General features: G+C 55.9%; 1 protein-coding gene across 4 annotated transcripts; it reads left to right on the forward strand.

The window, feature by feature from the left end:
- Nucleotides 1-290: 290 nt before the first annotated feature.
- Nucleotides 291-23,839, forward strand: LOC101952043 (avidin-like). 4 transcript variants are annotated; one of them, XM_065598563.1, is made up of 4 exons: nucleotides 291-312; nucleotides 4,654-4,867; nucleotides 6,701-6,821; nucleotides 8,075-8,745. In XM_065598563.1, the coding sequence occupies exons 2-4, from the start codon at nucleotides 4,696-4,698 to the stop codon at nucleotides 8,175-8,177; spliced, it is 396 nt and encodes a 131-aa protein (XP_065454635.1). In that variant the 5' UTR covers nucleotides 291-312; nucleotides 4,654-4,695; the 3' UTR covers nucleotides 8,178-8,745. The 4 variants fall into 4 exon arrangements, with proteins under 4 accessions (XP_065454635.1, XP_065454632.1, XP_065454633.1 ...); XM_065598560.1 differs by lacking the exon at nucleotides 291-312 and adding an exon at nucleotides 903-1,462; XM_065598561.1 differs by lacking the exons at nucleotides 291-312; nucleotides 4,654-4,867; nucleotides 6,701-6,821; nucleotides 8,075-8,745 and adding exons at nucleotides 1,259-1,462; nucleotides 19,299-19,509; nucleotides 22,453-22,585; nucleotides 23,536-23,839.
- Nucleotides 23,840-27,953: the final 4,114 nt, after the last annotated feature.

Here is a 27,953-nt window from a genome sequence, read left to right on the forward strand (position 1 = left end):
ACGCCTGAGTCAGTAGGACCCGTAGGGACATGCTTATGGACAGGGACTCCAGGAGCTTTTCCATGCCCATGTGCTGGGGGCTTGTGTTGGGACAGAGGATGCACAAGCCACGTGGCAAAGGATATAAAAAGGCAGCTGCAGCTTCTCCATTTTGTCTTCAGTCCTGCTTCCCACCTCTGGAGTCACGTCTCTACACACTGACGCTTTGAAAAAAGGTCTGAATGACCCGTCCAAGCTTTGGTTGTGTTCCAGAGGGACTCTACCAGCCAGCAAACTCACCAATGCTGCCAAGAATGGACTCTGAAGTCACATGTATGTATCTGATTGCTTTGACCATTTAACAACTCTCTTCTCGTTCTTTTCTTTCCTTTTATAATAAACCTTTAGTTATCGATCCTAAAGGATTGGCTGGCAGCGTGATATTTTGGGTAAGATCCACACCAGTATTGACCTGGGAATGTGGCTGGCCCTTTGGGGATTACAAGAACATTCTGTATCGTGAATAGAGTTTTAAATAACTTCTCACTGTACTGGACCTAGGTGCTGATTGGGAGGCAGAGGCTGGGATGCAATAAAGGGGGCTGGGTGATTTCTGTGTTTGGCTTCTGGATAACGAGTGTGGTGGGGATCAGGAGCAGAGTTGTGACTGGGTGGTGAGTCGAACTTCAGTGTTACTCACCGGTTTGGGGAGAATCGGCTCTGCTTTTGCAGCCGGCCCTGGCTTTGGCAGTGTCAGTGAGGGCTGCCCCAGGCTCCTTGGGTCACAGGAGCACCCTCAGGAATTGGGCTCCCAGCAGAAAGCACCAAGGGGACCTCACCTTTTGGACGGCCAGTGGAAAGAGATGCATGTTCAGACGCGTTTGACACTGTGTGGGGCTGGTGACAGAAACCTTCTATCCCAGGAGCCACTGTAGGAGTTATCCCAGCCTGGGCGTGCCAGCAAACCCGGGGAGGCCTCTGGCCCATCAGCACCTTAACGCTCAATGAGCAACACTGCAGCTTACCTCTCCCACCAGCTGCTGCCCTGGCTAAGGTGCCTTCACGTGGTCCTCTCGCTCCGCCTCTCCCGTGTGCTGGGATCTATCTATAGCTGGTCACTGAGCGCTCTCCTCACATCGCTGCCCAGGTCACACGTCCCTTCTTTTCATGTTGTCTTGCTGGCCCTGCCAGCGGCTTGGGCTGCAGATTGAATGTCAGTGAGACATGAACAAAATAACCGAGGTGCCCGCTCACTTCTGGGAACTGCCAGCAAGGAGAGAACCAACGCAGCTCAGGTTGCAGCCCCGGCCCGCTGCGAGGGGATATAAAGACGGGGCCTGACTGGTGGCCCCAGACTAAGTGCTGGGGAGACTCAGTTGGCTTCTGCAGGCGGCTTCTACTCCAAGAGATGATGGGGAAAATCGCCTTCTCCCTGACCTTCACCCTGGCTCTGGTGACCCTCAGCACCTCTTCAGAGAGAAAGGTATGGGGCAGACTGGGCAGGGAGAGGGGCCGAGGGGGCTGGGCGCTGGCTCTGGGACGGGGCAGGGCGAGGAGCCAAAGGGGCTGGGCACTGGCTCTGGGCTGTCTCAGGCTGGGGCAGGGCGAGGGGCCGAGGGGGCTGGGCGCTGGTTCTGGGATGTCTGGGGCCAGGGCAGGGCGAGGGGCCGAGGGGGCTGGGCGTTGGTTCTGGGATGTCTGGGGCAGGGCGAGGGGCCGAGAGGGCTGGGCGCTGGCTCTGGGGTGTCTCAGGCCGGGGCAGGGTGTGGGGCTGAGGGGACTGGGTGCTGGCTCTGGGACGGGGCAGGGCGAGGAGCCAAAGGGGCTGGGCACTGGCTCTGGGCTGTCTCAGGCTGGGGCAGGGCGAGGGGCCGAGGGGGCTGGGCGCTGGTTCTGGGATGTCTGGGGCCAGGGCAGGGCGAGGGGCCGAGGGGGCTGGGCGTTGGTTCTGGGATGTCTGGGGCAGGGCGAGGGGCCGAGAGGGCTGGGCGCTGGCTCTGGGGTGTCTCAGGCCGGGGCAGGGTGTGGGGCTGAGGGGACTGGGTGCTGGCTCTGGGACGGGGCAGGGCGAGGAGCCAAAGGGGCTGGGCACTGGCTCTGGGCTGTCTCAGGCTGGGGCAGGGCGAGGGGCCGAGGGGGCTGGGCGCTGGTTCTGGGATGTCTGGGGCCAGGGCAGGGCGAGGGGCCGAGGGGGCTGGGCGTTGGTTCTGGGATGTCTGGGGCAGGGCGAGGGGCCGAGAGGGCTGGGCGCTGGCTCTGGGGTGTCTCAGGCCGGGGCAGGGAGAGGGGCCGAGGGGCTGGGTGCTGGCTCTGGGGTGTCTGGGGCAGGGTGAGGGGCTGAGGGGGCCGGGCGCTGGCTCTGGGGTGTCTCAGGCCGGGGCAGGGAGAGGGGCCGAGGGGCTGGGCGCTGGCTCTGGGGTGTCTGGGGCAGGGTGAGGGGCTGAGGGGGCCGGGCGCTGGCACTGGGGTGTCTCGGGCCGGGGCAGAGTGAGGGGCCGAGGGGGTTGTTTCAGTGATAGTTTCTGCAGCAGGGGCCAGAAGTTAAAATATGGGCTGGATGAATGGACTATAAGGTGGATAGAAAGTTGGCTAGATCGTCGGGCTCAACGGGTAGTGATCAATGGCTCCATGTCTAGTTGGCAGCCGGTATCAAGCAGAGTGCCCCAGGGGTCGGTCCTGGGGCCGGTTTTGTTCAATATCTTCATTAAGGATCTGGAGGATGGCGTGGACTGCACTCTCAGCAAGTTTGCAGATGACACTAAACTGGGAGGAGTGGTAGATATGCTGGAGGGTAGGGATCGGATACAGAGGGACCTAGACAAATTAGAGGATTGGGCCAAAAAAAACCTGATGAGGTTCAACAAGGACAAGTGCAGAGTCCTGCACTTAGGACGGAAGAATCCCATGCACTGCTACAGACTAGGGACCGAATGGCTAGGTAGCAGTTCTGCAGAAAAGGACCTAGGGGTCACAGTGGACGAGAAGCTGGATATGAGTCAACAGTGTGCCCTTGTTGCCAAGAAGGCTAACGGCATTATGGGCTGTATAAGTAGGGGCATTGCCAGCAGATCGAGGGATGTGATCATTCCCCTCTAGTCGACATTGGTGAGGCCTCATCTGGAGTCCTGTGTCCAGTTTTACGCCCCACACCACAAGAAGGATGTGGAAAAATTGGAAAGAGTCCAGCGGAGGGCAACAAAAATGATTAGGGGGCTGGAGCACATGACTTATGAGGAGAGGCTGAGGGAACTGGGATTGTTTAGTCTCCAGAAGAGAAGAATGAGGGGGGATTTGATAGCTGCTTTCAACTACCTGAAAGGGGGTTCCAAAGAGGATGGAGCTCTGCTGTTCTCAGTGGTGGCAGATGACAGAACAAGGAGCAATGGTCTTGTTGCAGTGGGGGAGGTCTAGGTTGGATATTAGGAAACACTATTTCACTAGGAGGGTGATGAAGCACTGGAATGGGTTCCCTAGGGAGGTGGTGGAGTCTCCTTCCTCGGAGGTTTTTAAGGCCCGGCTTGACAAAGCCCTGGCTGTGATGATTTAGTTGGGAATTGGTCCTGCTCTGAGCAGGGGGTTGGACTAGATGACCTCCTGAGGTCCCTTCCAACCCTGATAGTCTATGATTCTATGAGAATCCCTTTGCTCCATCGATCTGGTGAAATGGCAGCAGGCGGTGGCCATGCAGGTGCTGGGGGCGGGAGGCAGCAGGAGCTTGACAGGACAAAATCCACAATATCTTTTGTAAAGCCCTCTGTTCTGGGGCCTGACTTGGGCATGTTTAGAGTAGGGGAGACCAGCGGAGCAGGGTCCAGTCTGTAACAGGCTGCCATGAAGAGGAAATGCCCAGCTGCTATCCCTGTCCACTGAGGGGGGGCAGGAGGGGTTCAGCTCAGTTTGCACCAAGGGAGATTTAAGTTCAATACTCAGAGAAACTTTCCAGCCATCAGGGCGTTAAGCACTGGGGCAGGTTCCCAGGGGAAGCGGCGCAATCCCTGTCACTGGAGGGTTTTAAGAGCAGGTTAAATAAGTCCCTCTCAGAGATGGTCTAGGTACAACGTAGGCCTGCGGCAGCACGGGGCTGGACCAGATGGCCTCTCCAGGTCCCGTCCAGCCCCACATTTACGGGGTCGGATTCACGTTCTGAACTGGTGGTGTTGGCTATTCTCTGCTCCACGCTGTGTCAGGTCGGACTCCAGCTCCTCATGTCTGGGCTCGGCAGTGCCCGTCCCTGACCTGGGGGCGGGAAGCTGCATAGTGCAGGCTGCTCCAGTGTGGGAGCGAGCACGAGGAATGCAGTGCTTGGGTTCCAGTAAAAGCACACGCTGACCATGGCGAGACGCAGGGGAATCTGCAAAGCCATCCCTCTGGTGCGCTGGGACCCTGCCTAGAGGGTTCTTTGCTGGCCAAGCCAGGAGCTCACTAATCCTCCATCAGAAATTATGGCCACTAGAAACACAACCTCCACGCCCACAAAGAACAGGGCCAGAGGTTCTTCTCATGACCAGCTGGTCCCCTGGGATCTCAGGAACCAGAGCACAGCCAAGGCACTTGGGTTTTTGATTTCCTAGTTTGCAGGGTCTCTTTTGCGTTCGGGGCTCTTGGGGTCACAGCCTCAGCTAAGTGTCTGACCGTGCAGCGTTGGGCGTGTGACCTCGTCTGTTCCCCTTTCAGTGTGACCTGTCTGGACTGTGGCGGAACGAGCTGGGCTCGCTGATGGAAATAAATAAAGTTAACGATGCAGGAGAATTCTCCGGCAAGTACCTCACAGCTGTGACGGCCACCAGCAACTGTATCCACAGCTCGCCCCTGAAGGGAGCCCAGCATGACAGGACACAGAGGAGCCAGCCGACCTTCGGCTTCACTGTGAACTGGGAGAAGTTCTCAAGTACGTACCACGTGCTGCTATGGGGCCGAGGGGGGAGGGGGGATTACTGTCAGCATGAATGGGGGCGCCAGGGGCACCTGGAGGATTATTTTGGTTTGTTGGCGTGCCAGAAATGGTTGTGGGAAATATGTGACTCAGTGCAGTAATTGATTGTCAAGTATCAGAGGGGTAGCCGTGTTAGTCTGAATCTGTAAAAAGCAACAGAGGGTCCTGTGGCACCTTTGAGACTAACAGAAGTACTGGGAGCATAAGCTTTCGTGGGTAAGAACCTCACTTCTTCAGATGCAAGAAGTGAGGTTCTTACCCACGAAAGCTTATGCTCCCAGTACTTCTGTTAGTCTCAAAGGTGCCACAGGACCCTCTGTTGCTTAGTGCAGTAATTGTGTACAATACTGGGAGGTTAAAGTGAATTGTGTATGGCACCAGCAAGCCCGTTACTGGCTACTGTCCGTTTCTGCTGTCCGCCTTTCAAAGGGATATTACAGCCTTGGAAAGGGGTCAGAAAACAGCTAGCAGGATGGTTTGAGCTCTGGGAAACCAGCTGCCTGGGGAGAAACTAGAGCACCTCAATCTATTGAGTTGATACAAGAGGAGGTTATGGGGGTGTCTGATCATGGCCTATGGGTGTGCACAGCAGTTATAATTTGAGTCACCCCAAACTCACCTCCTGGCCACCCACACACGTGTCTAGCTTACGTAACGAGGTGCCCTAAATCCCTGATAGCTACCCCGTTGGGGGTGGGGGTTGAAGCCTGGGTGATGCTGAGGCTCCAGCTAATAATGCAGGGGGACGGGGGTGCAACAGCTCCTGTTACAACAACTCATCAGCAGCCAATTCCATCGTTCTGCTAATCCAGCCGCTCGTGTAACTCCAGTGCGGCCGCTCTCACGACAGCTCGGCTCGTGCTGTAACACAGGTACTCACGTCAGCTAGCGCAGTGACGATAAACCCTGCAAGAACCTGCCTGTGGAGAGCTTCCTGACAGCCGATGACTCTTTAATCTAGCAGACAAAGGTGTCTGGAAACTGAACCCAGACGTATCCAAATTAGAAATGAAGTGGAACTTTTTACCGGTGCAGGTGATTAGCCAATGGGACAGCTGAGCTGGGCACGTGGTGGATCCTCCATCACTTGGAATCTTTAAGTCAAGACGGAGTCTGTTTCCGAAAGCTCCCTCTGGCTCGACCAGCCGTGGCGGTCTGGATGCTGGGATACCTGGGGGAGGTCCCAGGGCTGGGTTACGCGGGACGTCGGATTGCGGCTGATCACAGGGAGGACGATGACGTGATCAAATGACCAGGGGCGGAAGATATCAGCTGCACTTTGTATGGGCTGCCGTGGGGCGCGGGTGGGTTGGGGAGGCCAGAGGAGCCTGCGCACAGCTGAGCGGGTCGAACCAGGGCCCAAAGGAGCTCTGCCCCTGCCCCTGGCGCATGGACAGAAAAGCGCAGATCTGGTGATGGTGAGGAGGAAGCCAGCAGACTTTGGAAATGGCCTCGGCACGTTGGGCCTGGGAGACGGCGGAGTCCAAGTGTCCCCCAGCCTGCAGGCCTCTCCTCGCCCCTTCCCAACCCTGCCCCGTCTCATGTAGCCGCCCAGAAAATGGAGTCATTGTGCTGCTCCGCCGTCTGGGCCGGTGCCAGGGAAAGCGCGTCAGCGGGGAGAGATGCTGTGGAGGCAGAGAGGGGCTCTTTGTATGCCTGTGGCAAGGGAGTCGTGTCATCACCACAGCGTGCCCTCTCCCTCCACCCTGAGCTCTGGGCCCGGTGTCTGCGGGACGCAGAGCGTGTGGCAGTGTCTCTCCCTCTGACTCCTGTCCGGTTCCCTCACAGACTCGACAACCGTCTTCGTAGGCCAGTGCTTTGTTGGTGATAAAGGGAAGGAAACTCTGAAGACCATGTGGCTGCTGCGTGAGGAGGTTGGATCCCCTGGAGACGGCTGGAGAGCAACCAGGTGGGTGACTGGGCACAGACTGGCCAGGAGCGAAGGTGCCACCTGCAGAACTGGGGCTGCAGGGCCTGGCCCCATCTCTGCTCGGCGCTGTGCCAAGGGCTGGGATCCTGACCCGGCTCTGAGCCTGTGCGGGATGAGCTGGTGAAGGGCAGGGTGGGGCTCTCAGCCCCAAATCCCAAACCCTTGTGCCCCCCCTCCCCGTATCTGGCTGGAGGAGAAGGAGGTGGTGTGAACATGAATGAAGGTTTATTCCTCAAATGTGCTGAGTTCCCTGGACCCTGCCACACCCCAGGGCTGTGTGTGATCCCTAGGGGGTCAGGCCGGGGCCAGGGCCATGTCCTCCCACAGCTCTTCTCCGAGAACTTGCTAATGGGTGAGCAGCCCACCGGGGGTGTGGGCATCTTGTGGGGGGGGCATCCCCTGGGGGCCGAGTCAGCGGCCAGGGAAAAGCACAAAGGGTGGCCTTGTTGATCCACCCAGGAGGGGATGGCTGGATGAGCAGCCCCCAGAGCCCCTGCCCACCTCCGGGTGCTGCTGGGTGGCTCTGAGGCCAGGCCAGTGCGGGGTGCCCACAGCCACACTGCCTCCCTGGGCTGACGGCTGGGTGCCCCCGTGAGATGGAGCCTGGAGAAGGGGCGTTCCTAGGACAGCGGTGCTCAGCACCCAGGCGGGGGCCCTGGGGATGGGGTGTCCCTCTCTGGGCTTCTCTCCTCAGCCTGACGCACTCTTAAAGGGCCCTTCAGTGTAACAGCAAAGCTATAACTAGAGCCAGTGGCTGGAAGTTGAAATTAGGCAAATTCAAATTAGAAATAATCACAAGTTTTAAACAGTGAGGGTACCACTGGAAACGCGTAGCAAGAGCCGTGGTGGATTCTCCATCACGGGCAGCTTTTAAATCAAGATGGGATGTTTGTCTAAATGATTTGTTCTCCTTCAGTCCCTGCTTCTGGACTTGACGCAGGATTTAATTCAGGGCAGTTCTCGGCCCTGTGCCGGGCAGGGGGTCGGACCGGTCCTGGGGCCCTGTCCCGGGGCAGGGGGTCGGACCGGTCCTGGGGCCCTGTCCCGGGGCAGGGGGTCGGACCGGTCCTGGGGCCCTGTGCCGGGCAGGGGGTCGGACTACATGATCACACTGGTCCCTTCTGGCCTTGGAATTTATGAATCACTTGGTGCTCCTGCCTCTCCTTGTATGGGCCAGCCCCGAGCGCAGGCCCGTGCTAGGCCAGTAACACCAGCTCTCTGCTTCCCTGCAGGGTCGGCACAAACATTTTCACCCGGAAACGAAATCTAGAGCCAGGGAAAATCCTTCAGCAGCAGTCTCCACTCTGTGATTCTCCAGCTCCAACAGCACCGTGAACACGCCCTCCAGCCCCACGGCTCCTGTGCCCACCCCGTCTGGAATTGTCCTGGCCCCTCTCGGGAGCGTCTCACCCAGCGGTTTGCTGAGCTACAGTCGCCCGTCTCTGTCTCCATCTCCCCCTCGCTCTCCGGTTACCCCCCAGAATCGCTGCCCGCGCCCCCAACACTGCAGTTTAGTTCACTTCTCAGCAATGCTCCAGCGCTGGAGGCAAATGAGTCTCTTGTGGTTTTATCGCTCTTGGCTTTTGTGACGCCTACCTGCCCCTCTCTGACTTCCCTGGATGGTCCTGAAATCTCTCCCGTTAGCTGGGGTCTTTCCGGGACACTCCTGGCAGCTTTATTGCCCCCGGTTCACTCCTTTCCTCGCTCTCCATCAGTCTAGGGTAGCGATTGCACCAGCCTTACTAAAGTCACAGGGAAATGGTGCTCCCCTTCCAAATGACCTTGACGTTAGCTCAGGGCTAGCCACTGCTCCCAGCTCAAAGCTTCAGTTCTCTTAGAACGTTTCAGCCCTTCGTGAGTTCTCGACTCTAGGTACCAAATAAACTTTGTTCCAATGGAAAAATATTGTGCCATTCTGTGTTATTGTTATTTGAAACTAGATCTTAGTTCACCATCTGCAGCAGGCTACTTAATACTGCCCAGTGACCTGGGACAAGGAGTGTGATGGGAAACTGCTTAATGTACCGGGGTCACACTCCATCGGTGGGGAGTGCTGGGTTGCGAATATATTTCCCCTTCTCTCCCCCTCTCAGCAATTCAATCCCCCCTCTCAACTGCCCATCATGCTGACTAATACGGTCTCGTAGTTTCCTCGTACTCCCCTGTTGGTTTGTCTGTATCGTAGAAATGGAAGGGCCCTTGATAGGTCATCTAGTCCAATCCCTGCACTGAGGCAGGACTAAGTATTATCTAGACCAGGGGTGGGCAAATTTTTTGGCCCAAGGGCCACATCTGGGTGGGAACACTGTATGCAGGGCCATGAATGTAGGGCTGGGGCAGGGGTTGGGGTGCAGGAGGGAGTACATGGTGTGGGAGGGGGTGCAGTGTGCAGGAAGGGGCTCAGGGCAAGGGGTTGGGGTGCGGGAGGGAGTGCAGGATGTTGTTAGTAACCACCTGACAAGACCAAAGTGATATTGGCTGCGGTGTCCCTCCATGCCATACACCTCACTCCATTCCCTTCTGCGCTGCTAATAAACTCTGCGTTATTTCCCTCATATTTAGCTTTAATATGAGTTTTAAGGTCAAAGTCTTCAGAGACCACAGAAACAGCATTTGCACACACGGCACTAGGGCTGGGCTCTGTGTGGCTTGCCTGTGAGTTTATAGTAGCAGGATTAGCATTTGCCATGACATTTGGGGTTGCTGGTTTTGGGCTGCCCTTCAGAGTCGGGCAATCTGGTCTCATGTGGCCCAGCACACCACAGTGATAACATGTAACCTGTTTATTCTTGAGGGGAGAGTTCCTATCCTCTGGGCCCCCATGAGCTCCTCTAGAAGAGTCAGGACCAGGTTTACCTTTAAATCCTTCCCTGAACTGGGGAGAATGGTGATTAGTTTTCCCCTGGGTTTTATACCCTTCTCGAGCCCTGTTTTGGGTATGGGCATCCGCAATCTCTGCAGCCTGTAGGACTGACTCAGGGTCCCTATCACACACAGCTGCTCTCACATTGTCCGGCACAATATCTAAGAACTGTTCCAAAGTTATTAAATCCAGCAGTTTTTCAAAACTCCCATGCGCCTTGGCTCCCACAACCCACTTTTTAACAAAACCCATCAGCTTATGAGCACATTCTACAGAAGTACAATCCTTAGACATTTTAAACTCTCTAAACTTAACTCTGTAAGATTCAGGAGTAACCTCGAACCGCCTTAACACAGAACCTTAAACTGTTCATAATCCAAGGCTTCTTGTTCCCCCAATTCATTAAACACCTCCCTGGCTTTTCCAGTCAGTCTGGTCAGCAGGACAGGCATTCGCTGACCCTCGGGGATCTGGTACAGATTGCAGAGGCGTTCAAAGGTAGACAAAAACTCCTCTATATCCTCAGTATCATTGTAAATGGGACACATCCTTTCCCAGTTTTTCTCCTGGCAGTGGGGAAGTGGAGCACCAGGTGGCGATGACTTTTTCCTCTCTTCCATTACTTGGAGCTGAAGTTTGGCCGTTTCCTGTTCCATCTGTCGGGCTTTCTCCTCAGCAGCCGGCAGCTCCAGACGCCCCTTACGAGCTCTTTCTTCTCTCTCATCAGCCTCTCTTTCTAATTCAGCTATTTTTTTGCTTTCCCAGCAATCGAAGATCTGCTAGTTTCTGTTCATGCTCAAATTGCAGTTTACTTGTTGCCTTTTGCACTCTAATTTTTTCTGCATCTTCTGTAGCCTCAGGTAAGGGCTGTGCTCTTGCCCCCTGGTCACTGGCTATTAACAGATTTCTCAGTTCTTGATTTGTAGCTTTCTTTCTAAAGCTTATCCTCTTTTCTGAACACAAATCTTTCAGGGCTTTTTTGTCAAGGCCTCATATGCTCTTTGCTCACCCATTGCAACTGCTCTTTAACCAACCAAACTCTCAATCCCAACATTCAAATGTGGATAGCGCGGGGTTCTGACCCAAAGCTTAATTGACCTGGTTCTGTGGATCCAAGCACGACTACACCACTGTGACGGTGCTGCCCGTGGGAGCCACTGAGGTCACTCAGTCAGGGTGAACTGCAAACAGAACAGGACAGACCAACCCCAAACACTGGTGGTTATTCCAATACTTAGATTTACCAACCAGCAAAAAACAGCTTCTGTGTTACCTCACTGGTTACTCAGAAGTCCAACCAACGCAGTTCCCTTAAAGTGCCCAGCCTCAGGCCTCCATCCAGCCACACGTCAGATATGATGAAGATTACTGAAAATCTTATCTCATCATATCAAATAAAAGGTTCTCCTGATCCCAAAGGACCAAGCCCCAGACCCAGGTCAAATGATAACTTAGATCTTACCCAATATACATGCTTATAGCCAATTCTTATTAACTAAGCTAAAATTTATTAAAAAAGAAAAGAGAGAGAGTGTTGGTTAAAAGATCAATATACAGACAGACTTGAATTCAATTCTTGAGGTTCAGATACATAGCAGAGATGAGCTTGTAGCTGCCAAAAGTCCTTTTAGAAATAGTCCAGAGGTTATAGTCCAATGTCCATATTCAGGGTGACTCCAGTCAGTGACTGGGGATCTCAATCATTATTGCTTAAGGTTTCCCCCTCTTGAAACCCAAAGCAGATCTGAGATGCAGCAGGATCGTGTCCCAGGGTCTTATACATTTCCAGCAGCCTTTTGGCCTGAGAAAACAATAGGCTTAACTCTCCTTCTCTCAAACATCCTGGCAATTAGCGCAGGGTAATTTATCCATTAAACAGTTCAGATACAGGTTACCACAACCTTCAAAGAGACATAGAGACAATAATACTATTCCCCTCAAGTGCCCTCATGAATGTTAATATTCCTCTTTTTGATCTTTGAATGAAAGCTATAGCAATAGACAAGACTTGTTTGCTTACATCACAAGACCTGAGCAAACACCTACCCTTGAGATCTCTAACAATACAGACTTGCATTTCAAAGCTCTATTCATTTACAGATCTTCCTAACCAGTCTTTAAAGTTCGCCCATGGGTCAGGTCAGTCTGTGAGTTAATTAACTCTTTCTGGCCCTGTCACCTTTCGATGAGATATTATATTACACTCATAATGTCACAATACTATGATGTGTGTAGATGTTTGTTGTAAATATAGGATCTGGCTGTGCTGGTGTGAGCACTCTAGCAATGGCAGGATTTTAGCAAGGGGACTGCTGGCCCCTTAATGAAACTCGGGGCGGGGGGGGTTGGTTGCCTTTCTCCCAGTGCCAGGAGAAAAGGGAAGGGCTGAAGAGGAGTCAGGACCCTGAGACTGACAGTCCCCATGGCCAATTGGGAGAGGCCAGCGCTCCAAGTCAGCTGGACTGACAGGGTGGGCAGGGCAGGGCAGGGAGGGAGTCCAGATCCCGGGGCCCATCCTCCGAGTGAGCTGGGGCGAGGATCGCAGGGCAAAGCTGCAGCCCCGAGCCGAGTAGGGCAGACCAGCCGCTGCAGTGGGGAACCGTGGGGCCAGAGCCAGGAGGGCGGAGGCTGGCCATGCTGCAAATAAACTGGAGCTGAGCCGGGTGAGCAGCTGGGAAGAGCGAGGGAGACTCTGGGCAGAGGGCCCGGTGGAGGGAGATGTTGCTGGACATGATGTGACCCCCATGGGAGGGCCAATGCTGGGGTGAGGTGTCATGGCACCTGGAGCCTGAGGACGTGTAGCCACCACCAGAACGGGTGTCTGCCCCACGGGATCACCACAGCCAGGGCCTGGGGAAGAGGCCTGGGGCCGGTAAGGAAGAGACTGTGAATTTTTTTGAGCCCCAAAGACTGTTGTAGCCTCTGTTTAAAATAGGCTTGATAGTTCGGTGTTAAACAATGTAACATTATTGACATTAACTCTGACCGTATAGATCATTGTTGCAACCACTCATATATCTGCAGCAAATATTGTACAAAGGTTGTCGTGTGAGGGGTCTATGGGAAGGTTAGGATTTTCTGGTTATGATGATGCTGTCTGTATGTATCATTTTTGTAGTTGAAGTTATGAATATTGGCTCTGTACTTGTATCTCAGTGTGTTTGATTCTACAGGAGCCTTAGGGCTTGGCTACACTTGCAAGTTACAGCGCAATAAAGGAGCCCGGGTGCCCTAGCTCACTCCCCGTCCACACTGGCAAGGCGTAGAGCGCTCTGACTCCACGGCTACGGCGCTGCTGGTTCTGCACCTCGGCGAGAGGAATAACGTTTGCTGCACCTTGGCTACAACGCCCGGGCGTCAGTGTGGACGCGGTGTTGCGTTACTGCGCTCTGATCGGCCTCCGGAAACATCCCATAATCCCCTTAAGTCCAGTGGCCACTCTTGTCACTGTTTTGAATCACTGTAGGAATGTGGAGATGCCCTTTGAAAGCTCCGTTTCTGAGAGCCGGCTGCTTATCTGCTCCGAGACAAAGCAACCATTAGTGTGGGATGCTGTGTGAGAGAGAGAGGCGGGGGTGGGGAAGGGCGGTCTGCTGCTGTCTGCGCTTACAAGACAGCATGCTGACATGCTCTCAGCCCCCCCAAAACCCACACTCTCAGCCCCCACATACACACAACACACTCCCTGTCACACTCCACCACCCCCCTTTGAAAAGCACGTTGCAGTCACTTGCATGCTGGGATAGCTGCCCATAATGCACTGCTCCCAATGCCGCAAATGTGGCCACGCCAGTGCGCTGGCAGCTGGCAGTGTGGACAGACTGCAGCGCTTTCCCTACTGCGCTCTATGAAGGCTGGTTTAACTCACAGCCCTCTACAGCTGCAAGTGTAGCCATACCCTTCGTGAAGCATTGGGTTAGCTTCTTGAGAAAGGAATTTTCAGATTAAGTGCCCAGTCAATAATAATAAATTAATGGAGATATCCCATCTCCTAGAACTGGAAGGGACCTTGAAAGGTCATTGAGTCCAGCCCCCTGCCTTCACTAGCAGGACTAAGTACTGATTTTGCCCTAGATCCCTAAGTGGCCCCCTCAAGGATTGAACTCACAACCCTGGGTTTAGGAGGCTAATGCTTAAACCACTGAGCTATCCCTCCCGTCATCAAGAAACACTTAACTGACAATGGACTTTGGGAGACTCCAATCCACATATGAGGAACCTTCCTGGGAATGTTCAAGGTAGCATGTGAGCAATGGCCACTCTACCTGTAAAGAACCGAGTCATGCATGGACATGTGACTTGACCATGTGACTCCAAATTCCACCTGGCTGCTGTGATTTTCCACAGTAAGAACAAAGGGGTCCTTCCACATGGCAGAGGATATAAAAGGCCCTGGAAACCCTTCCATTTTGTCTTCAATCCAGCTTCTGACCTCTGGAGGAACTTTGCTAGAAACTGAAGTTCTGAACAAAGGACTGAACGACCCATCCCAGCTGGGGATGTTCCAGAGACTTGATTGGCTTAAATCAGCAGTAAGCCCATCAAGCCTGAACTAAGAACTTTGAAATTGTATGTATTTGATTCCATTTAACCAATTTTAACGCTCATCTATATTTCTTTCTTTTTATGAATAAACCTTTAGATTTTAGATTCTAAAGGATTGGCAACAGCGTGATTTGTGGATAAGATCTGACTTGTATATTGGTCTGGGTCCTTTGGGATCGGGAGAACCTTTTTTCTTTTACTGGGGTATTGGTTTTCAAAACCATTCATCCCCATAATGAGTGGCACTGGTGGTGATACTGGGAAACTGGAGTGTCTAAGGGAATTGCTTGTGTGACGTGTGGTTAGCCAGTGGGGTGAGACCGAAGTCCTCTCTGTCTGGCTGGTTTGGTGCCTTAATAGTAAAGGACTCCCAGCTGTGACTGCCCGGCTCTTAGCAATTTGTCCTGAATTGATACTCTCAGTTGTGTCCCGCCAGAGGCAGCTTCATTACAAATGACAGCGTCCCTCCGGAGTGAGTTTGTCTCCCCTGGCGCCAGTGTTCAGATCAATAGGGTGAACATTACCTTGGTGATTCTCTTACAGTGGGAGACGCTGAGCAGCGTGCACGGAGCGAATGCAGCGACCACGCACGGCTACAAGTGAACAGTTTGTTTGTATGATGGGTTATACTCAGCAAATGACTAAGGTTGCAATCACACTTGGGTGCACACAACCTGAGCTACTGCTGTATCCATACTCCTCTGCTCCAATGGATCTCTCAACAGGCGGTCATCAATAGCGGGCTGGTTCCTGCTGGGGTCTTCCCACACTGTCCATGCCAGGGACCCCTTTTATCTTGTGGCTTGGCCACGCCTAACGCAATATGCATATGCAGAAGGGTTCTAACCACCTTGTCCTTATCTGTACTTCCACACCCCATACTTTGTCTGGTGCCCCACTTTTCAAACGGTGTTTTCTTAATTCACCTTATTCTCATTGGCAGCTACATAAACATGTTTTCATGGGAGCCTGCGGTCAAAGCAGAACTTTCCATGATGTTACTATCAGGAACCTTGCCGTCTAGATGGGTACCTGGCGGTCTGTTTTCCCAGAACATCACCGGCAGGCACGTCCGTTACCGTAATCTGGTTACCTTACCGGCACCGGGTCACTTCTGGTCATCTACCTGTGTCAGGCCTCCTGAAGCCTGGTGAGGTTAATCTGAAATCTTACAGGCCTCAGCCTGTAGGCCTTGCACTAAGTCGTGCTCCACTTCTATACTTAATGCACACTCATCCCTCCTACATACTTGTCCGTCTGACAGTCCTATCCTACTTATAGCACACGTGCATCAAACATTAACTCTGCATGAAATAACATAGGAGGTTACAACATGGTCACAACACAATTAAATGATAGCATGAACTAATTGGCTACAGGTATCACCGCAGAGAATCCAGCTGCTGGAAAGGAGGCCTGGGACCGGTAAGGAAAAGGCTGTGAATTGTTCTTAACTTAGAGAGACCGCACAAAAGCATGGAGCTGGTTTTGCCAGATGTGGCATTGCTAAACTAACAAAGACTGGAACTGGCCCTCGGTTTGCTAGCAAAGATTCTAAGATCTTCACAGTGGATTATGGATCTTAACATGTTCTGCCTAGTCCTGAATAGCCGCAGAGTAATGGTTATAACTGCAAAGCGCTGGCTAAGAGAGGCTGGCCCCAGATCACTCATTGCCACCTGTCTGGGAGGCAGGGGCGGTTGCTGGCTAATATGAAATGTCATTATTTCCGCTAGAGTTAGTGACCATTCAGAGGCTCAGGATCTTGACTGCTAATGGACTCCAGTTCCCGCCTTGCCCCTGCTCTGCCGTGCATGGCACACGGAGAACCTTTGTCCTGCCATCACCTCTCTCACCGGCCCGGGGTAATGTGCCCTCGCACACCCCATGAGCCATGGCAGGGCATAGCCCTCAGAGCCAGGCACCTTTCCACCTGTCACTGCAGGCCAATGGCCCTGCTGGTCTCTGTCCAGCTCTCCCGTGTGCTGGGTTCTATCTATAGCTGGTCACTGAGCGCTCTCCTCACATCGCTGCCCAGGTCACACGTCCCTTCTTTTCATGTTGTCTTGCTGGCCCTGCCAGCGGCTTGGGCTGCAGATTGAATGTCAGTGAGACATAAACAAAATAACCGAGGTGCCCGCTCACTTCTGGGAACTGCCAGCAAGGAGAGAACCAACGCAGCTCAGGTTGCAGCCCCGGCCCGCTGCGAGGGGATATAAAGACGGGGCCTGACTGGTGGCCCCAGACTAAGTGCTGGGGAGACTCAATTGACTTTTGCAGGTGGCTTCTACTCCAAGAGAGGATGGGGAAAATCAGCTTCTCCCTGATCTTCACCCTGGCGCTGGTGACCCTCAGCACCTCTTCAGAGAGAAAGGTATGGGGCAGACTGGGCAGAGTGAGGGGCCAAGGGGGCTGGGCGCTGGCTCTGGGGTGTCTCAGGCTGGGGCACGGTGAGGGGCCGAGGGGGCTGGGCGCTCGCTCTGGGGTGTCTCAGGTGGGGGCAGGGTGAGGGGCCCAGGGGCCTGGGCGCTGGCTCTGGGGTGTCTCAGGCCAGGACAGGCTGAAGGACCGAGGGGGCTGGGCGCTGGCTCTGGGGTGTCTCAGACCGGGACAGGCTGAGGGGCAGAGGGGGCTGGGTGCTGGCTCTGGGGTGTCTCAGGGCGAGGGGCTGAGGGGGCTTGGCGCTGGCTCTGGGGTGTCTCAGGCTGGGGCAGGGTGAGGGGCCGCGGGGGCCAGGCGCTTCCCCCCCATCCACAAGACTTATTACCCTGTCAAAGAAAGCTATCAGGTTAGTATGACATGATTTGTTCTTGACTGATACACACTGACTGTTACTTATCACCTTATTATCTATTAGGTGTTTGCAAATTGATTGCTTAATTATTTGCTCCATTATCTTTCTGGATGCTGAAGTTAAAATGACTGGTCTGTAATCCCCCGGGTTGTCCTTATTCCTCTTTTTATAGGTGGGCACTAGATTTGCCCTTTACCAGTCCTCTGGAATTTCTCCCATCTTCCATGACTTTTCAAAGATAATTGCTAATGGATCAGATATCTCCTCAGTCAGCTGCTTGAGTATTCTAGGATGTATTTCATCAGGCCTTGGTGACATGAAGACATCTAACTTATCTAAGTAACTTTTAACTTTTTCTCTCCCTATTTTAGCCTCTGATCCTATCCCATTTTCACTTGCATTTACTGTGTTACATGTTGAATCACTACTAACCTTTTTGGTGAAAACTGAAACAAAAAAGTCATTTAGCACTTCTGCCATTTCCACATTTTCTGTTATTGTTTTCTTTCCCCTCATTGAGTAACAGGCCTGCCCTGTCCTTGGTCTTCCTCTTGTTTCTAATGTATTTGTGGAATGTTTGTTTGTTTTTTGTTACCCTTTATGTCTCTAGGTAGTTTAATCTGGTTTTGTCCTTGGCTTTTCTAATTCTGTCCCTACATACTTGTGTTGTTTGTTTATATTCATCCTTTGTAATTTGACCGAGTTTCCACTTTTTGTAGGACTGTTTTTTGAGTTTCAGGTCATTGAAGATCTCCTGGTTAAACCAGCGTGGCCTCTTGCCATACTTCCTATCTTTCCTATGCAATGGGATAGCTTTCTCTTGTGCCCTTAATAATGTCTCCTAGAAAAACTGCCAACTCTCTTCAATTGTTTTTGCCCTTAGATTTGCTTCCCATAGGATCATACCTACCAACTCCGAGTTTGCTAAAGTCTGCCTTCTTGGAATCCATGATCTTTATTTTGCTGTTCTCCCTCCTACCATTCCTTAGAATCACAAACTCTCTCATTTCATGATCACTTTCTCCCAAGCTGCCTTCCGCTTTCAAATTCTCAATCCGTTCCTCCCTGTTTGTCAAAATCAAATCTAGAACAGCCTCTCCCCTAGTAGCTGTCTCCACCTTCTGAACTAAAAAATTGTCTCCAATACATTCCAAGAACTTGTTGGATAATCTGTGCCCTGCGGTGTTGTTTTCCCCACAGGTCTCTGCGTAGTTGAAGTCCCCCATCACCACCAAGATGGCAGATTACAAAGCAGGATGCCGAGCGTAGCTGTGCTACATGCACCCAGCTCAGCTTTCCCCACCCCTCCGGTTACCCAAGTTATACCAGCCGACTGGCAGGACCCAGCAGTATCTCACAGGGTGACAATCCCTTGTCTGCCCTCGGGAAGGAAGGGCCCGGGGGTTCTAGGGATTGGACTAGGAAAAGGGCAGGTTCTCGAAAACAGGTTGCTAATGTTTTAAGTAACATTTTTAAAACCCAGCTGTAAGCAAGATGAACTGTATTTTAACACGTGTTAGCTGGTTATGTTGCAGCCTAGGCTCCCACATAGGGTTCACCGTCCTTGACCAACCAATACTTAACCTACAGCTGGCCTTGTCTACATTAGGGTTCTAAGACTTGTCAGCCAACCTGTTTTTGTCTAGCGTAAGTGTTGTGATTGTGGGTCAGTTTGTATTTTGCAGCTCCTTTAATGGTCTGCCAGCGATGGCCCACAATGGCTTAAATAAAGTGTGGGCCACACAGCGCCACCTCGTGGCCGAACAGCGCGATACAGCTTAGCATCCCGTTACAGTACGAGCCCCATGGGGCCTGTCACCTCTCCAGGACCCTCACCCAGCCTGGGCCCCACTGCTCTTGGGTGCAGAGACCTGCAGCTGCCTCAGTCAACTCCTCTGCCTATGGGGAGAGGGAGTGGGTGGCAAGGGAATGGAGGAGAGCTCCCCGCACCCTATGGCTTAGGAAGGAGAAAGCAGAAGGGCCCCCAGTTCTGTGTTTAGGATTTAGGATTTATTCAGTTAGTTGCATTTCTGGTGGAATCCCCAGCTGAAAGACCCAAAGACAGGTGGGGAGCGAAGGGGCTCCGCTGGAGAACTCAGGAAGCAGAGCGCACACCAAGACTTCATTTTCATCTCCGGTTTGAGTCGTCTGTGCCCTCGTTCCGGGCTGGCAGGGCCATCGCCTCGGCTGAGCATCAGGCCCTGCAGTGCTGGGTGGGACCCTGGTCCTGCTGACCGCGTCCCTCCCTTTCCAGTGTGTCCTGTCCGGATCGTGGAGGAGCAGACTGGGCTGCAAGATGGTTGTATCCGAACTCAGCGAGGCGGGAGCGTTCTCAGGTTCGTACCTCTCTGCAGCAATGGCCCCCAGAGCTGATCTCCTGTCGTCGCGTCTGCACGGAATCCAGCACAGCGCCAGCCAGAAGGAGCAGCCAACCTTCGGGTTCACCGTGAAGTGGCAGTTCTCAGGTGTGTAGCCTGCTCTGCCTCAGTGCCGGCCAGGCGGAGCCAGGGGTAAGCGTGGTCTGAGAGGGGGCTGACAAGGCTGCGGGTCTCATTCCCCACTCTTGGGGAGGGCTGGCCTCTTTAAGGGGCTGGCCTCAGCCCTGCGAGGCGATGGGATGCTGGGAATTGTCGTCCGGGGGCTCAGTGACTCGGGGTACCTGGGACTGAGGTCAGCTGGGAGCAGGACAGTGTATAAGGCAAGCCTGTTCCTCAGTCAGTGAGAGGCCTGGAGCCGCTTGTGGTGGTCTCTGGAGGTAGCCCTGGAAGCCCGGTGCCTGGCAGTCCAGGCTTAGGCTGGGAGGAGGTGAGTGATGGTCGAATCAAACTTTAAGCAAAGGCGGAGAGAATGGAAGCACTCCAGACTGGTCTGGGGAGAAGGACCCGCCGGGAAGGCTCAGGGTGGGGATCTCTGTCTCCATGGAATTCCCTGCCATGCCAGACACATCCAGCTACAGCTCGCAATGAAAAATACTCGTTGATGGAAACTTCGTGATGCTCATGTAATCCACTGACCAGTGTGTTACGCGTCCTCGTCGATGCTCGAGCCACGGTGGATGTGAGTCCGTTACAGACACTAGCTTTGCAGCTCACACTGTAGGGCAGGGGTAGCCAACCTATGGCACGCGTGCCGAAGGCAGCACGCGAGCTGATTTTCAGTGGCACTCACACTGCCCAGGTCCTGGCCACCGGTCCAGGGGGCTCTGCATTTTAATTTAATTTTAAATGAAGGGTTTTAAATATTTTAAAAACCTTATTTACTTTACATACAACAATAGTTTAGTTATATATTATAGACTTATAGAAAGAGACCTTCTAAAAACGTTAATGTATTACTGGCACGCGAAACCTTAAATCAGAGTGAATAAATGAAGACTCGGCACACCACTGCTGAAAGGTTGCCGACCCCTGCTGTAGGGTGTTGTGCTTTAGCTGGGGAGATCCTGAGTTCGGTGCCCAGAGGGTGACTGTCACACTTACTTTCCACAACAACTTGGAAGTTGTCTTCAGGTGGCCCAGCGCAAAACCTCCTTCCCCCAGCCCTGAAATCCAGTTGACTCCTCCTGGGGGAGCAGGAGGCTGCTGCAGGCAGGGCAGGGAGACGGGAAACGTGTTGGTGTAGCACAATAGTGAATTTCCACGGCAAAAATATCAACTTCTGCAGCTGCAAAGCCATGGACTCTGTGGACGCCTGACTGGGACGGTCCCATCGTTCAGCGAGTGCTGCAGGTGTTCTGCAGATTTGCTCTATGCACAGGCCAGGTTTTCAAGGTTCTCTCTGCTACCAGAAGGGCTAGAAACACAATTTTAATATTAAACATAATAATAATTCAGGAGCCAGGGGAGAACTCCATGTTGTGGAATTGTGGAAGACAGATGATCCTGGTTTAAACCATGCGTCTAATGTCACTTCCTTTAATAAAGAAAATAGTGACTTAAATCTCTCTTCTGTAATACACACTGAAGCTGGGAATGGGCGACGGGATGGATCACTCGATGATTCCGTTCTGTTCTGGAGCACCTGGCATTGGCCACTGTCGGCAGACAGGACACTGGGCTGGATGGATCTTGGTCTGACCCAGTCTGGCCGTTCTAACGCTCTTATGTTTTTATATGGTGTATCCTTACTGCAGGGGCTTATACCAAACCCCATGCTCTTACACGGGAAAGACCCAGGTTCAGGGACTCTCAGCAAGGCAGTATGGGGGCGATGCGGTTTTTGCATCTGTTCAGTGAAGATGTTTAATGTATTTTTGTTTACGCCAGAGCCCATGTGCATGTCTGGGGACTCTTCGGGTGTGCAAGGCAGGTGGTCCTGCCCCAAAGAGCTCCCAGAGTAAGGAAAGACAGACCCGGAGGCAGCGGTTTGGGGAAGGGGAGCAGCAGGTCATCTGGATGCTGGGTTTTAATGGGGACTGAAATGTGGTGATCAGGGGGCCCCAGGCCCAGGGTGAGCATGTGGGTGAGCGTGGGGCAGGGGGCTCCAGGCCCAGGGGCCATGTGGGTGAGCGTGGGGCAGGGGGCTCCAGGCCCAGGGTGAGCGTGTGGGTGAGCGTGGGGCAGGGGGCCCCAGGCCCAGGGTGAGCGTGTGGGTGAGCGTGGGGCAGGGGGCCCCAGGCCCAGGGTGAGCGTGTGGGTGAGCGTGGGGCAGGGGGCTCCAGGCCCAGGGGCCGTGTGGGTGAGCGTGGGGCAGGGGGCTCCAGGCCCAGGGGCCATGTGGGTGAGCGTGGGGCAGGGGGCTCCAGGCCCAGGGGCCGTGTGGGTGAGCGTGGGGCACTAGGCCCCGGGGGCCGTGGGGGGAGGCACAGTGGTGACTGCACAAGGAGCAGGAGGGAGTGACACATCATGGCAAGGGGGGGGCTACACTGGGGCAGAGCGCTGAAGGCAGGGAGGGGAAGGGGCGTCAGTGCAGGGATCCGAGAGGACAGGGAGGGGGCAGGTGCCGTCAGTGGCTGCCCTTGCAGGTGTCTGTGTGGGAGGCCAGTGGAGCCCGGTGAAGGCAGGGTACAGTGAGGGGCTGAGTGAGGTTTGGCTGTGGGGCACGGAAGGAAACGCACAGATCCTGGACACAGGTGCGATGCGGTGGGTGCTCTGGGTGCTCAGCACCCACCAGCCACAGCTGTTTGGCAGCTCCAGGAGGGTTTGGAGGAGGGCAGGCAGTGGCAGGGGAGCGGGGGCCTTGGGGAGGGGCAGAGTGGGGGCAGGAAGAGGTGGAGCGGGGCCGCAAGGGAGGCTGAAGCCAGCCTGGCCCTTGGGGACCCAGTGGGTCGCTCTGGGTCACTATGGCAGGTGAGCAGCACCACCCCAGCGACACGCAGCAAACTCCCTGGGGCTCTGGGCTCCGTCTGGGGGCCCGCTGGGGGGTCTCAGAGCCAGCAGCCCTGACCCTGTCACTCTATCACCTGTCAGAGTCTCCGCCAGACTCCATGAGTGTTTTCGTGGGCCAGTGCTTCATGGATGACCAGGGAGAGGAGACCCTGCAGACCACGTGGCTGCTGCGTGAGGAGGTCGGATCCCCCAGCGCCAACTGGGAAGCGACCAGGTGGGTGACTGGGCACAGACTGGCCAGGAGCGAAGGTACCGCCTGCGGAGCTGGGGCTGCAGGGCCTGGCCCCGTCTCGGCTCAGCGCTGTGCCAAGGGCTGGGATCCTGACCCGGCTCTGAGCCCGTGGTGCTGGAGATGCAGGGAACCCCGTGTGGGATGAGGTGGGGCAGGGCAGGGCTCTCAGCACCGAATCACAAACTCTTGGGGGACCCCCCATGTGCTCTAGGAATTTTAGGGGGAAGCTCTAAGCCCTGTGCAGGGGGTCGGACCGGTCCTAGGGCCTGTGCCGTGCAGGGGTCGGACCGGTCCTAGGGCCTGTGCCGTGCAGGGGTCGGACCGGTTCTAGGGCCTGTGCCGTGCAGGAGTCGGACACAGATCACAATGGTCCCTTCTGCCCTAGGACTCTAGGAACCTGTGACACTTGCTAGGGAAGGATGAAGGTTTGCTGAGTTCCCTGGGCCCTGCCACACCCCAGGGCTGTGTGTGATCCCTGGCGGGTCAGGCCGGGGCCAGGGCCATGTCCTCCCACAGCTCTTCTCCGAGAACTCGCTAATGGGTGAGCAGCCCACCGGGGGTGTGGACATCTTGTGGGGGGGCATCCCCTGGGGGCCGAGTCAGTGGCCAGGGAAAAGCACAAAGGGGGGCCTTGTTGATCCACCCAGGAGGGGATGGCTGGATGAGCAAAGCCCCTGCCCACCTCTGGGTGCTGCTGGGTGGCTCTGAGTCCAGGCCAGTGCAGGGTACCCACAGCCACGCTGCCTCCCTGGGCTGACGGCTGGGTGCCCCCCTGAGGTAGCGCCTGTAGGAGCCCTAAGAGGCACCTCCTATCTGTCTCAGATTAATGCACCTTGTGCCCTTCTCCCCCTCTCTCCTCCCCCCGTATATGGGGCAGCCCCGAGCGCAGGCCTGTGCTGGGCCAGTAACCTCAGCTCTGCGCTTCCCCGCAGGGTCGGCACAAACGTTTTCACACGGATCAAGTGACGGAACGTGGGCAAAGCCGTGAGGAGCGACGGTGTCCGGTGACCCAGCAGCACCGTGACCCCACTCTGCAGCCCCAGGGCTCCTGGTTCCCGTGTCCGGAATCTCTCGAGAGCGTCTCGCCCAGCCTCAGGGCTGTTTGCTGGGCTGCAGAGGCGCCGTCTCTGTCTCCATCTCCCCTCGCTCTCCGGTTACACCCCCAGAATCGCTGCCCGCGCCCCCCACGCTGCAGTTTAGTTCCTTTTCCAGTAAAGTTCTAGCGCGGGAGGCAAATGAGTCTCTGGTGTTTTTATCGCTCTTGGGGTGAAGCTGTTGCTGAGACGTGATTCCCACTTGCCCTCTCTGGATTCCCTGGGAAGTGCCGGATTCTCTCCCATGAGCCGGGCCCTTCCTGGGACGCCCCTTGGCAGGTTCATCCCCCTGGCTCGCTCCTTTGCTCACTGCCCGTTGCTCGGGGCACAGAGTGCAACAGCCGCTGCACAGCCCCTCGGAGACGCCCTTCCTGCTAAACGGCCCTTCGCTCACTCAGGCGGTTCCTGTCCAGCGCGCTCAGCCCGGGGGTTCGTTTCTCTCGGGCATCCGGCGCCGCCCACCTCGAGTTCTAGGCACCAGGAGCCAAATAAACATTTTCCATCAGAAAAACGGCTCAGTTCTGTGTGGTTCTCCCTTGAACCCCTCCACGGGCGGCACAACGCTCGGGAGGAACCTGGCCCAGGGAGACTGTTTTGTGTAGGGTGTCCAATTCCGCCGGGGCAGGGGGCCAGAGATGCTCTTAGGGCAGTGCCTGAGCTTGGTACCAGGTGCTCCCCGCGGGCCCCGCTCTCGGTTGGTTCACAAAGCTCCTGGGAGGATCTGGCCTTTATGTGGCACCTCAGGTCAGGTCTTCTCACGACACGCGGCACTTGCAGCTGCACCCATGGGACTGCGCAGTTGTAGCGCGCTAGTGAAGACGCTCCTGCCCCGACGGGAGAAACTCCTGGCAGCGCAATGAACCTCCTCCCGCTGGCCGAGCGCTGTCCCCACAGGCTAGGCTGGTGTGACCGCGTTGCTCGTGGGGGATTTCTCACGCCCCAGGGCAACACAGCTGTACGGATCTACCACTGTCATGCAGCCCTGGCCTGCACCTTCTCCGATCACGCCTGTGGCCCAGCCCCTCATCGCCCCAGGCTGGCCATAGGGCCAGGGACTAGGGACCTCACCAGTGGGACACCCGGGTGCAGAGCCAGGGCTCGGGCATCCCCATGCTGCCTGCAGGTGCAGCCTCCACTCCCCTGCTCCCCGCCCTGCTCCGGCTCAGCCCGGCTCCTGCTCCCGCCTCTGCGAGCCGGCGGCCTGAACGAGAGTCACGCTGCCAATGGACAGTGAGTGAGGCGTCTCGGCCAGCCAATGGGAGCCAGAACCAGGTGGGGTGGGGAGAGGAGGGGACTAAAACCGCAGGGCAAAGAAGAGACCAGGAAGTGTTAGGGTGACCTGACCCCATGCCCCAGCTCCCAGGGGACCCCTCCCTGTGCTCCCAGCTCCCATCTGGGCAGGGGGAAGGTTCAGGCATAGGTTAGGTTGACTTCTATTTTGTCTGGGCGGAGGCCAGCAGGGCTTGAGCCAGCTCCGCACGGCGGGCTCCGGGCACCACCTCCACCCCCTGACTCACCTCAGCAGGCTGCCCGCCTGTCTGGATTGTGGGGGCAGGGGGTGCAACCAAAAATTATAACTCAAAGGTGGGGGCAGGCTCAGCTCAAAAAGGTTGAAAACAGCTCAGGGTGCAGGAAGGGGGCTGCTAGGGGCTGTGTGCAGGAGGGGGTTGCTAGGGGCTGTGTGAGGCCGGGGGGTAGTGGAGGATGCAGGGAGGGGGTTGCTAGGGGCTGTGTGAGGGCGGGGGGTAGTGCAGGGTGCAGGGAGGGGGTTGCTAGGGCTGTGTGAGGGCGGGGGGTAGTGCAGGGTGCAGGGAGGGGGTTGCTAGGGGCTGTGTGCAGCAGGGGGTAGTGCAGGGTGCAGGGAGGGGGTTGCTAGGGGCTGTGTGAGGGCAGGGGGTAGCTCAGGGTGCAGGGAGGGGGTTGCTAGGGGCTGTGTGTGGGCAGGGGGTAGCTCAGGGTGCAGGGAGGGGGTTGCTAGGGGCTGTGTGTGGGCAGGGGGTAGCTCAGGGTGCAGGGAGGGGGTTGCTAGGGGCTGTGTGTGGGCAGGGGGTAGCTCAGGGTGCAGGGAGGAGGTAGCTAGGGGCTGTGTGTGGGCAGGGGGTAGCTCAGGGTGCAGGGAGGGGGTTGCTAGGGGCTGTGTGTGGGCAGGGGGGTAGCTCAGGGTGCAGGGAGGGGGTAGCTAGGGGCTGTGTGTGGGCAGGGGGTAGCTCAGGGTGCAGGGAGGGGGTAGCTAGGGGCTGTGTGAGGGCAGGGGGTAGTGCAGGATGCAGGAGGGGGTTGCTAGGGGCTGTGTGAGGACGGGGGGTAGTGCAGGATGCAGGAGGGGGGTTGCTAGGGGCTGTGTGAGGATGGGGGGGTAGTGGAGGATGCAGGGAGGGGGTAGCTAGGGGCTGTGTGCAGGCAGGGGTAGCTCAGGGAGCAGGGAGGGGGGTTGCTAGGGGCTGTGTGCGGGCAGGGGTAGCTCAGGGAGCAGGGAGGGGGGTTGCTAGGGGCTGTGTGCAGGAGGGGGTTGCTAGGGGCTGTGTGAGGCCGGGGGTAGTGGAGGATGCAGGGAGGGGGTAGCTAGGGGCTGTGTGCAGGCAGGGGTAGCTCAGGGTGCAGGGAGGGGGTTGCTAGGGGCTGTGTGAGGGCAGGGGTAGCTCAGGGAGCAGGGAGGGGGGTTGCTAGGGGCTGTGTGCGGGCAGGGGTAGCTCAGGGAGCAGGGAGGGGGGTTGCTAGGGGCTGTGTGCAGGAGGGGGTTGCTAGGGGCTGTGTGAGGCCGGGGGTAGTGGAGGATGCAGGGAGGGGGTAGCTAGGGGCTGTGTGAGGGCGGGGGGATAGCTCAGGGTGCAGGGAGGGGGTTGCTAGGGGCTGTGTGCAGGAGGGGGTTGCTGGGGGCTGTGTGAGGGCGGGGGGTAGTGCAGGGTGCAGGGAGGGGGTTGCTAGGGGCTGTGTGCAGGCAGGGGTAGCTCAGGGTGCAGGGAGGGGGTTGCTAGGGGCTGTGTGCAGGAGGGGGTTGCTAGGGGCTGTGTGAGGGCGGGGGGTAGTGGAGGATGCAGGGAGGGGGTTGCTAGGGGCTGTGTGAGGACGGGGGGGTAGTGGAGGATGCAGGGATGGGGTAGCTAGGGGCTGTGTACAGGAGGGGGTTGCTAGGGGGGCTCTGGGCTGGGGAGGGGGAGCAGGCAGAGCCCACCTGGATGCAGAGAGACTGGGATGTGCTGGGCTGAGGGAGGCCAGGCCTGAGGCCCTGAGAGTTTCCTGTACTGTGTTCAACTCTCAATAAACCCTCCTGTTTCATGCTGGCTGGGAGTCCCTCTGGTCTAGAGAACAGGGTTGCATCATCCCCTTCGGGGGTGGAGGCCCTGGGGGTCCAGAGCGAGTGGACTCCCTGAGAGGGCCCACGGCAGAGACAGATGTGCTCAGGCTCAGAGAGGTGCGGCTCCAGGAGGTGGAGGCGCCTGACCCCGAGAGAGAGTGGACCCCCGAGAAGGGCTGTCTCACTGAAAGGGGCACCCCCCCCCAGACCGCACAGGGCCACGAGTGGGCACGAATCTCTGTGAGTCCGTGACAGGAGCCTGTAACCCTTCGACATGATGCTAGACAGAAGGGTCAGCCTGCAGCATTTGCCAAGAGAGCAAAATGCTCTGCATGGCTAGAGAAGGACTGTCCAGCCATTGCGTCTCAATGCTGCAAAGTATGACCAGGCTCTCTTGGGACGTGATCGTCTGAGCGTGTGGACACAGACCACGTTTTGGCAGCATGTGACCTCCAGAAGAAGAAAGAGGAGCGTCCATGCACCAGCAATGGAGATACAGGTGAGCAATCGTTTCCATGTTCTCTCTACAGGTGCTAATGCGGAGAGTGGACTAGATGGCCCATCTGAGGGAAGGGAGCAGAAGGAGACTCCACCGATTGGAAGGCAAAAGATGCACTGTCCTAGGGATGGGGGTTCCACGACCACCACTCCCAAGAGGAGGAGGAGGGTGGTGGTGGTCGGGGACTCCCTCCTCAGGGGGACTGAGTCATCTATCTGCCGCCCTGACCGGGAAAACCGAGAGGTCTGCTGCTTGCCAGGAGCTAGGATACACGATGTGACGGAGAGACTGCCGAGACTCATCAAGCCCTCGGATCGCTACCCCTTCCTGCTTCTCCACGTGGGCACCAATGATACTGCCAAGAATGACCTTGAGCGGATCACTGCAGACTACGTGGCTCTGGGAAGAAGGATAAAGGAGTTTGAGGCGCAAGTGGTGTTCTCGTCCATCCTCCCTGTGCAA

Source organism: Chrysemys picta, chromosome 6 (genome assembly GCF_011386835.1).
Source record: "Chrysemys picta bellii isolate R12L10 chromosome 6, ASM1138683v2, whole genome shotgun sequence".
Taxonomy (NCBI): domain Eukaryota; kingdom Metazoa; phylum Chordata; order Testudines; family Emydidae; genus Chrysemys; species Chrysemys picta.

Excerpts from the sequence above, each read along its gene's own strand:
- LOC101952043 (XM_065598560.1), top strand. The coding sequence starts at position 1,388 with ATGATGGGGAAAATCGCCTTCTCCCTGACCTTCACCCTGGCTCTGGTG. Across the intron at positions 1,463-4,653 it reads GCACCTCTTCAGAGAGAAAG|TGTGACCTGTCTGGACTGTG; the intron begins GTATGGGGCAGA and ends TTCCCCTTTCAG. Across the intron at positions 6,822-8,074 it reads GACGGCTGGAGAGCAACCAG|GGTCGGCACAAACATTTTCA; the intron begins GTGGGTGACTGG and ends GCTTCCCTGCAG.